The sequence below is a fragment of the Plecotus auritus genome (assembly GCF_963455305.1).
Source record: "Plecotus auritus genome assembly, chromosome: 1".
Classification (NCBI taxonomy): Eukaryota; Metazoa; Chordata; class Mammalia; order Chiroptera; family Vespertilionidae; genus Plecotus; species Plecotus auritus.
Window position 1 is genome coordinate 103,795,575 of NC_137770.1, and position 11,275 is coordinate 103,806,849.

General features: G+C 39.2%; 1 protein-coding gene across 2 annotated transcripts in view; it reads right to left on the reverse strand.

The window, feature by feature from the left end:
• The window catches only part of RAB18 (RAB18, member RAS oncogene family), a 36,866-nt gene extending 27,523 nt beyond the window's left edge, over positions 1 to 9,343 (reverse strand). Inside the window, exons 1-2 of one of the 2 annotated variants that reach the window (XM_080666221.1) lie at positions 9,112 to 9,343; positions 4,304 to 4,359 (exon numbers count right to left, since the gene is read on the reverse strand). In XM_080666221.1, the coding sequence (XP_080522347.1) occupies positions 4,304 to 4,359; positions 9,112 to 9,179 (124 nt within the window). In that variant the 5' untranslated portion in view covers positions 9,180 to 9,343. The remainder of the gene's footprint in view (positions 1 to 4,303; positions 4,360 to 9,111) is intronic. The other variant, XM_080666222.1, reaches the window with a different exon arrangement.
• Positions 9,344 to 11,275: the final 1,932 nt, after the last annotated feature.

The window sequence follows — 11,275 nt, forward strand, 5'->3', positions numbered from 1 at the left end:
ATATGCTAAGTGTCCGACTGTCCGACAGGTCGCTATGACACGCAGTGACCACCAGGTGGCAGATGCTCAACACAGGAGCTGCAGTGACTTGGCAGCAGCGGTTCTCAAGTGACGCACCCCAAAACCAGAGAGGAGGGAGCCTGGTTCCTCACAGACTGTGCAATTCCACCTTCGGCCATGGGTTATGTTGTTGCTGGGGCACTGTTGGCCCCAAATCTGGTTTACTGCACACTTGCATTTGCATTCCACACCCCGTTGTATGACAGCAACTTTGCAGAGTGCCCTCTCATATTCTGGGACCCCTCGGGGGATGTAGGAGAGCCAGTTTCAGCCCGATCCCCACAGGCCAGGCTGAGGAACCCCCATCTGCCGGAGGGACCCCGCTCATTCCGCAGATCCCGGGGAGGGACCGTGGGAGGTTGGCTCCAGGATGTGTCTGGCCCATCTCACCCAGTCCTACCCCGCCAGCCACCTTCCTATTAATTTCCTTTCAATGTGCACAAATCCGTGCACTGGGTCACTAGTTTCATTATAAAAGGATACAACCCAGGAACAGCAAAATGGAAGAGATGCACAGGGAAAGGTATGGTGGGAAGGAGCAAAGGGCTTCCATGCCATGCCCTCCTCCAAGCTCACCATCCTCCCAGCACCTCCAAATGTTCGCTAACAAGGAAGCTTGCCCTGTCAGCTCACCACTTCTACAGAGTACTGGAAGTTCTAGCCAGACAATTAGGAAAGAAAAAGGAAATAAAAGGCATCCAAATTAGAAAGGAAGAAGTAAAATTCTTTGTTCACAGACAACATATTCTTAATAGGTAGAAAATTCTAATGATTCTAGTCCACATGTACACAAAAAAAAGAACTAATAAATGAATACAGTAAAGTTGTAGAATACAAAATCAACACACAAAAATCAGCTGCATTTCCATATACTAGCAATGAGCAATCCAAGAAGAATATTTTTTTTAAAAAAATTCCATTTACAGCCCTAACTGGTTTGGCTCAGTGGATAGAGCATAGGCCTGCAGATTGAAAGGTCCCAGGTTCGATTCCGGTCAAGGGCATGTACGTTGGTTGCAGGCACATCCCCAGTAGGAGGTGTGCAGGAGGCAGCTGGTCGATGTTTCTCTCTCATCGACGTTTCTAACTCTCTATCCCTCTCCCTTCCTCTCTGTAAAAAAAATCAATAAAATATATATATTTTTAAAAATTCCATTTATAATAACGTCCAAGAGAATAAAATATTTAGGAATAAATTTAACCAAGGAGGTTAAATTGCACACGGACACCTACAAACACTGCTGAAAGAAATTAAAGAAGACGTAAGATATAAATAAGTGGAAAGACATGTTGTGTTCATGATTGAAAGACTTAACATTGTTAAGATGACAACACTACCCAAAGCAATTTACAGATTCAATACAATCTCTATAAAAATTCCCAAAGCTTTGCCCTGGCCAGTGTGGCTCAGCTGGTTGGGCATCACCCTGTACATCAAAAGGACACTGGTTTGATTCCCAGTCTGGGCACATGCCCAGGTTGCAGGCTTTCTCCCCAGTTGGGGTATATGTGGGAGGCAGTGAGTCGATGTTTCTCTCTCTCCCTCTCCTTTCCTCTCTCTCTAAATAAATCTTTTTAAAAAAATTCTAAAAGCTTCTTTGCAGAAATGTTTATGAATTAGCTTTTAGACTATCTAAGGATGGGGGCTGGTTTCCAGGGGACCCAACCTTGTGATTAGAACATTGGGACATTCAGACCCACCCCTGACCTCTGGGGAGGGGAGAAGGGCTGGAGGTTAAATCACTCACTAATGGTCAATGATTTAATGAATCTTGCCTATGTAATAAAGTCTCCATAAAAACCCAAAAGGAGGGAAGTTCCAAGAGCTTCCAGGTTGGTGAACACATAGATTTGGGAAGAGTGGTGCATGAAAGCTCTATAACCCCTTCCCACACATCTTTCCCTATGCATCTCTTCTATCTGCCTGTTCCTTTTATAATAAACCAGTGATCTAATAAGTAAAATGTTTCTCTGAGCTGCTCTGGCAAATTAATTGAACCTGAGGAGGGACTCCAGGGAAACTCTGATTTATCAGCCATAAGTACAGGTGACAACTTGAACTTGTGACTGACATCTGAAGACCAAGGAGGGGGTTGTAGGAACACCCCATGTATAGCCGGTCAGTCAGAAGCACAGGTGACAACCTGGGATTTCCACTGGCATCTGAAGTGGTGAGGAAGAGGGAGTGGGCATATGAAGTGGAAATAGGGGAAGTGAGCAGTCCCATAGGGCTGAACCCTTAATCTGTGGGATCTGATGCTATCTCAGTTACATAATAGCAATAATCTTCTTCTTGTTCTATATATATAAAAGCCTAATATGCAGTGTCCCCTCGGGAGTTCAATCAGGAGATCGGGACTTCGATCGCTCGCTATGACGTGCTCTGACCACCAGAGGGCGGCACAGAATGAAGAAAGGCCCTGGCCGGCAGCTGGCAGCCGGGGAAGAAGGCCTAGGGATCCTACCCATGCACGAATTTCATGCATCAGGGCTCTAGTGTTGTAATAACTATGTATGATGTCAGATGGGTACTAATTTAGCAGGGTGATCATTTCATAAGTTATATAAATGTCTAATCACTGGGCTGTACACCTGAAACTAATATAATACTATATGTCAACTGTAATTGAAAAATAAACATTGTTTCAAAAAAAAAAATGTCAAAGCCATGAGAGATAAAGATTTAAGAACTGTTTGGATTAAAAGAGATTAAAGAGAAATCACAACTAAATCCAATGTGTGATCCTGGACTGAATCCTGGACCAGAAACAATTCTTTTACTTTTACTATATAAAACATTAATGGGATAATTGATGAAATTTGTCTGTATACAGTAGAATTGTATCTATGTTCATTTAGGAAATACACAATAAAGTATTTAGAGGTTAAAGGCATAAGATCTGCAATTTACTCTCAAACAATTTGGAAAAAGGCAAGAACACTGTTTGTAGAGAGAATGATAAAGCAAATGTGATAAATATTAACATTTGGGGCATCTGATTAAGATATACAGGAATTCTTTGTACCATTTTTACAACTTTTCTTTAAAAAATAAATATAGTCCTGGCTGTTTTGGCTCAGTTGTTAGAGCATCAGCCAGCAGACCAAAAGGTCTTGGGTTCAATTCCAGGTCAAGGGCATGTACCTGGGTTGCAGGCTCAATCCAGGGTGGGTGTGGGTCAGGACTCGTGTGGGAGACAACCAATCGATGTGCCTCTCTCACATCGATGTCTCTCTCTCCTCTCTCTCACCCCTGTCCCTTCTTCCCTTCCTTCCACTCTCTCTAAAAAAAATCAATGGAAAATTATCTTCAGGATTAAAAAATAATAATTAAAAATAAATATAAACAGACACACAATAAGTGAAAACAAATGAAGCCAGTTCAGAGAAACCATTTTCCCTAACAACAATGCTAGGATCATCCTTATTACATTCTACTCATTAGATCTTAAAATTTTAGAGCTGGAAGAAAAATGTACTCTCTCTCTCACCAAAACTTCTCCATTTTCAGATGAAGACAATGAAGTTAAATGCCTTGCTCAAGATCACAACTATTTCAAGTCAGAGCCCAGACTACTATCTTGCTCTGACTCAGTTCTTTCAATTATGACAAGCTATTTCTTGATATCATTATATTGTCATCTACCTCCTAAACATATGATACCAAAATATTTAGCTCTATCTTTTCATATATTCTAAGAAGCTCATGCAACAAACCACTCTCTGCTCCTAACAATCTTTAATAACTAATATTGGTAAGTATGTTGAGTTCAGAATTCATGCCAGATACTGTAGCAATGCTAAAAATACCAAATTAACCCATTCTACTGTAAGGTGACACTGTTAGGTCTATGATGATAGAGACCAAATCTGAATTATTCATCATCATAACCCCATCTCTTAGGATAGTGCCTGGCATACAATAAATATTCTAATAATTGATTGCTGCTGAATAAAAGACCATCTACAATACAGGAATTTAACTGTGTTTGCAGATAATCATAATACACAGTGTTAACACAGTGTCATGAGACAATAGATTAGGAAGTTATTTTTACTTGGTGAGAGCTACAAAGGCTTCAGAAATTTAATGACATCCAAGTTAAGCTTTGTAAGACAAATAAGATTTCGAAAGACATAGAAGTAATGGGGTGGAGAAAGACGGGTAGGGAGAGTTAAATTAAACAGCCTGAAGACAAAATAATATTTAACAATTCTACTGAATTTTTAAACACAGGCTTACCTATTGTTGCTGCAAGTTCTGGATCAAAAGTATCATCTGTGAACCTCAAGAGCAGGCTAAAAGAGATGTTAAAAAGACAGATTAAAAATTTGACTTTTCTTTCTAATCATTTGATAAATGTGCTCATGGTTGTTATATTTAGTCACAAATAGATGCAATAAGAATAGCTGATGTAGGTCTGCTCCCAAAATATTACCTCAATGTAGGTATACACAGATGAATTAAATTATTAGAAAGGCAATTAAAGAATCCCCAGAACAAAGTAGTTCATATTAGAAAACATATTCCTCATGCTTCCTTATACAATTCCCCAAGTGTGAAAAGGTTTGTTTGTTGTAACTTTCCTGGTATAACCTTCTAAGAAAATGATATAGCAACATGTGATGCTTTAACTGACATGGACAAAAGGGAGAAAAATAAGTCTTTTAAATCAACAAATTAATTTTTTTAAAAATATGATGTGTAATCCACTCTGAATTTAAATAAAAACAGAAAGGTGTGAATGTCTAGCATTTTGTAACATACAGTATGACCACTACCTAAGTAGGATAAAAGGATATACTAGTAAAAAGTGAGGGCAGATGTCCAGAGTACATATATTCTGGCAAATGATATGCAGGGTATGTGAAATCAAGTATGCAATAGGGAGCTACTGAAGAGTTTTAAAGAAAGGAAAGGCAAGAACTGCTCTACATTTTGAAGAGTTATGCCAGCAAAAAAAAAAGAAAAAGAAAGATCAACAGAAGACAACTGCCATGGTTATAAGAGATTAATGAAGAATTAAACTAGGAAATGGTAAAGAAATTAAAAAGGAAGGGGTGAAATGAAAGCAAAAGATACCAGTGTAAAAGAATATTCTAAGATTTTTAAATCTCCTAAGATTATTTTATTTAATACTAGAGGCCCAGTGCACAAATTCGTGCACTGGGTGTGGGGTCCTCAGCCCTGCCTGCACCCTCTCGCAGTCTGGGACCCCTCGGGGGATGTCCGCCTGCCAGCGGGGATCAGGCCTAAGTTGGCAGTCAGACATCCCTCTCACAGTCCGGGGCTCTCACAGTCCAGGACCCCTCCCTTCTTACCGCCCGCCTGCAGCGGAGGCGCCCGGCTTCTGGCTAAGCAACACTCCCCCTGTGGGAGTCATAGTGCGTTGTAGTGACTGGTCATTCCGCCATTCGGTCTATTTGCATGTTAGGGTTTTATTATGTAGGATGAGGTAGAAGGGTCAGTTATTAGAAGCGCTTCAAAAATAAAGCCTAAGCTTTCGTTAAAGCCCTAGATTTATACAATTAATCAATCTTCCCTCACATTACCTCCTAAAGTAGGACAAGACTGTTCTATTGACCTGCTTGCATTAATAAAATCAAGGCAACAGATATCAGATGTCTGAGTTGTACAAAAATATTTGTATAGGCTGCAATTATTGCTGTTAGAGATTTTTTTTTTTTTTTTTTTTTTTTTTTTTGGTCCACAGAGTATATTGCAAAACATAGAATTCCTAAACCCAGTATCATTGATTGTATTTGAAGGATTAACTGTCCTTTTCTTGATTTTGCTTTCTTGTGTTTACCATAAAAATCAGCTCCACAAAAGCAAAGAAGAGTCAAATTGTAGATTTTTCTACTTAACATTGAACCCACTTGACTATAACTATTTTTACTTACTTTCAACATGAGTTAGGTCAGAGCAGTAATTAAGAATCTTAAAAGACTACTTACAAAAATTTTCTTCTCTCTGCAACATTAAACTTTAAATAATAAAAGTGAAAATGTCATTAAAAATTTCAATTATTCATAATTTAAGATTAGAAAAGGTATGTGTCTATACTTGGTCACCACAGAAAATATCATTACAAAAACATAGGTTAACATAACCTTATACAGCAGCAGTAGTAGTAATAATGACAATACCTGAATAATATAAATAACAATGGTACTGGCTATTATTTACTGAACACAGACAATGTGCCAGACAAGGAGCCAGGGGTTTTTTTTATGTTAATTGCTAATCCTTACAATATCCCTGTCTTCAATGATACTTTGTCAGGAAAGGCAAAAAATTAGTATGGTGCAAAGCAACCAATTTTAAAACAGGCTCTTAATATAAATCAGCAGATCTTAGCCAGGGATACACTGGTAGCTCAAAATGCATCCAAAATTCTATGCATGCATTCTTGTAGGCAGAGAGTCCACGTCTCTATTGGGCTTTGAAAGGAATCCACAACTTGAAAATGATTAAGAACCAGTGCTCTAAAGAATGTATGTCTACTAGTAAGCTTTCGTATTTTCATAAAAGAAGCAAAACACTCTCCATGCAGAGCTAAAGATGGAAGGAGTAACTACCACCACTCCGCTAAGAGGAGATCAAATTTATAATAAACAGTGTGATTATAACTAATCTGCATTTCTCAACTTGCATATTAAATTAGCCAAAAAGGATGGGGATACAAGGGACATAGGAGGGATAGCAACTTGGATAATAGATCTCTAGAATCCATTCTAGTCTCTGAAACACTTTTCAACTTATTTCACCCTGGCTAGCCCTAGAATCAAAAACATAGGTTAACATAACCTTATACATTTAACATTAAAAAGGGTTTGAGAGATTTCTATTCCAACTTCATTTTTCAAATGAAGAAATGAAAGTCTAGAGTGTTGAAGTATCACACAAAAGGTCACACCAAGTGGCAGCACTAGTTTCTTAATCCTAATCTCCTGGCTCCTAACATACATGTTCATTACACTGCAAGAGTCTAAAATAAACTGAAAATTTAACCCACTAATTTGAATTAGTTAAGATATCCTTTGTTGTGCAATGATTTCTTAACAACACAAGTGATACCTCATTTCCACTAACTCTAAATCTCTAAAGAAATATAAATGAACTACTGGTTAGAACAAGCCTTTAAGATTATACCCATGACATATGTTTTTGTACTAACTCACCTTAAAAAGCATAGGCTCCCATTTTAGTAGAGTTATTTATTCTCATCTTACCCAGAAAGATAAGTGTTGTTTTCCATTACACATTACAGATACAATAATGTATATGTAGCTAGAAAAAATAAACCAGCTTTCTTCCTAAATGCAATCCTTCCTTGAAAGAGACAGTTAAAAGTGTTAAAACTTTGTAGTGAGCAATTGATAACTCACCACGAAGTACTGAGAAAAATTTTGGGAGCAGATTAGATCCAAGTAAGTTTGTATGAGAGAAGGGAACCAAAGAAGCCAATAATTACACTTAACAAATTTTACTCTAGAGGAAGAACCACAATTATGTAAACACTGTACTTCCAGTTAACCTTCCAGAAAATTATAACACAGCTTAACTAGTCATCTATCCAATACATTTAGAAGTGCCAACCAACCATGTATTAGGTTGGACCACATGAAATGACATTCAACTATTAATGACTTAAAAATCAGCAATTTCAGAGGCCTTAACTTAAATAAGAGTCAGATCTCAAGAAAAAAAGAAAGGTTACAAGGCTATGGAATTCCTATTAAGACAATATTCAATATGTTAACCAACTTTTTAACAATCAAACATAATAGATGGTGATCACAAAATTATTTTATTCAGCCCTAAACACACACACACACACACACACACACACACACACACACACACCATACTTTTTGGGTAGCCCATAGTGTTTCAGTAATTTATTCCTTATGTGCAAGTCCCTTATTCTAATATATACAGAGTACATTAAATGAGGAAAACTATGAAAATGTGTTGTCATATTTTAAAAATATAAAATATTTCAGAATGTATTACAGAATAAGATGTCAAACTTAGGTATCTAAAAAAGTAAGACTTTATGAAGTAACTTCAAAGATTAAGTTTATCAGGAGGTATTGCTAAACTGTGAAACTGCTTACCACTCCTGAAATTTGAATATTGTTTAAAGATCAAGATACCCTAGAATATAACCTACTCACAATCAAATGGCAAGAATAACTTCACTGGGAGAACTTTGTTCTAAGACCTGGATGAAATCACTTCCCTCTTGTAATACCCACCCAGCTCCACATCTTACTTTATACTCAACTCTAACAACTGTCAATGTTATTTCCCCAAGAAAGTGTCAAGAAAGAAAAGGCACACGCTAATGTGTTCTTCTACCTCTATATGATGTGGCAGAATGAGAACTAACAATTACCCTTTATTTTCAAAGGTGGCCTACACCTTAAGCTCTATCATCTTAGAAAGGGATTTACTCAAGTAGTCAGAAGACCAGTGAGTTCTTTCACAGCTCACTCATTATGTATACTGTGTGTGTGTGTGTGTGTGTGTGTGTGTGTGTGTGTGTGTGTGTGCATGCAATGGGGTGCACCAAAACAGGCCAAGAATAAGACCTAAGGTGCCACGAAACTTCCTGCGAAGAACATATTTAGACAAAGCCCATAGAAATCCCAAAGTGATCAAATTACAATGCTTAACTCGCGGGGTGACAGGGGCCTAGACAAGGTCTCGCGCTCGGCAGGACTCGGGCCTAAACTCGGCCGGACTTGGGCCCGAACCTGCCCGCCACGCCCTGTGCTCCTTGGCAGCAAACCGCCCGCCCTGGGAATTGTTTTCTTGGTAAGACAGGAGGAAAAGCGATCCACAGAACTCGGGCCTGGCAGACGCCCTGAACCAGGGCGGCGCGGGGCGCAGGGGCCTCCGGACCGTGAGCTTCGCAAAGTCCCCGCAGGGCGCGAGCGGAGCCGGCCGCCGCCGGTTACCGTTCCCTTCGCGGAGAGACAGCGGCCACGGAGGCAGAAAAGGCCCCGCCACCCCCGGCACGGCCCGCAGCCCCGCCTCACCTAGACTTGCCCACGCCACTCTCGCCGATGATGAGGATCTTCAGGGTGGTCAGTACGTCCTCATCCATCCTGAACCTCGTCGGCTCAGAGCCCAGCCGCCCCTGTTTGGCCCTTAACCCTTCGCCAGAGAAAGCTGCCCGTGCACGCGCACTGCTCCGCGGCCGCCACCTTCCTTTCACAGGGGATATTGAAATTGCTGAAGCCCTACTTCCGCCTTGAGGTAGTTCTGCGTCTGCGCAAACCTAGAGTCACCCCGCGCCCCTCGCATCTCTTGCGCAAGCGCAGATGGGGGAAGCCGTGTGTGAGTTCTCTGACTGCTCAGGCTCTTTCTGCTCCCCAGCCCTAATCTAACTCTGCTTCCCTGGTGGACTTGAGAAAGCGCTGAGTTAGGGGAGTATAATAATCTTTTCAAAATTCCAGCCCTAGTTGGTTTGGCTCAGTGGATAAGGCGTTGTCCTGTGGACTGAAGGATCCCTAGTCTGATTGCTGTCAAGGGCACATGCCCAGGGTGCGGGCTCCATCCCCTGAAGGGGCCATGCAGGAGGCAGCCTATCAATGATTCTCTCTCATTACTGATGTTTCTCTCTCTCTCTCTCTCTCTCTCTCTCTCTCTCTCTCTCTCTCTCCCCCTCCACTCTGAAATTAATTTAAAAATTTTTAAATAAAAATAAAGAATAAAGTAAAGAAAGTAATTATTTTTATAAATACATAAGTCAACTAGTAATAGGTCTATTTTTTAAATGAATAAATACATATATTTAAATTTTGAAATAAATATTAACAACATAGCCACATACCAGCTTTTTAGAGTCCTCAATATTTGTAAAAGTATACAATAATTTGTACAACAAAAAAGTTTGAGACTGTTGCATGGTACTATTCACAACAAGATTTAAAAATTAAAAATAAAATTTTAAGAACCAGGCCTGGATTTATTGATGATGCATGGAACATCATCGACCTACTTTGGCAACACTATATTCTCTTAATTTTTTTTTACTACTTCTTGGCCACTTCCCAGTTTTTTGTAAGATTCTCTTGCTCACCTTTTTTTTTTTTTTTTAATCCTCACCCAAGGTTATTTCTTTTATTTTATTAATATATTTTTATTGTTTATAGTATTACAGATATCTCCCTTTACCTCCCTCCTCCCAGCCCCTACCACGCCCCAGGTCTTCACTACCCTATTGTCCATGTCTATGGGCTATGTACATAAGTATACAAGTTCATTGATTTATCTCTTCTTATCCACGCAACCCCACATCAAGGTTTGTCAGTCTGTTCCATTCCTCCATGCTTCAGGTCTTCTTTTGTTGGTCAATTCGTTTTGTTCATTAGATTCCACAAATAAGTGAGATCATTTGTCTTTCTCAGATTGGCTTATTTCAATGAGCATAATATTTTCCATGCTGTCCCAAAGGGTAAGAGTTCCCTCTTTTATACAGCTGCGTAGTATTCCATGGTATAAATGTACCACAGCTTTTTTACCCAATCATCTACTAATGGGTACGTGGGTTGTTTACAAATCTTAGCTATTATAAATAACACTACTATGAACATAGGATGAATATATTCTTTCTGATTGGTATTTTGGGGTTTTTAGGATATATTCCCAGAAGTGTTATTGCTGGGTCAAACAGAAGTTCCATTTTTAATTTTTTGAGGAAACTCCATACAGTTTTCCACAGTGGCTGCAGCAATCTGTATTCCACCAGCACTTGTTTTGTTGATTTTTTTATGATAACCATTCTGACAGGTGTGAGATGATATCTCATTGTTGTTTTAATTTGCATTTCTCTGATGATTAGTGATGGAGCATTTTGTCATCTGTTTCTTGGCCATTTGTATGTCCTCTTTGGAGAAATGTCTATTCAGGTTTTCTGCTCATTTTTTAATTGGTATGCCCTTTTGTTGAGTTGTATGAGTACTTTACATATTTTGGATATTAACCTCTTATCAGTTGTATCATTGGTAACTATATTCTCCCATAAGTGAGTTCTCTTTTCATTTTGATGCTAGTCTCTTTTGCTGTGCAGAAGCATTTTATTTTGATATAGTCCCATTTGTTTATTTTCTCCTTAGATTCCTTTGCCCTAGACTCTCGATTCCAATAATTACAGGCTGTTGTTGTTCCTTGTGATTAAGCCCCTATCCAGTGGTCGGC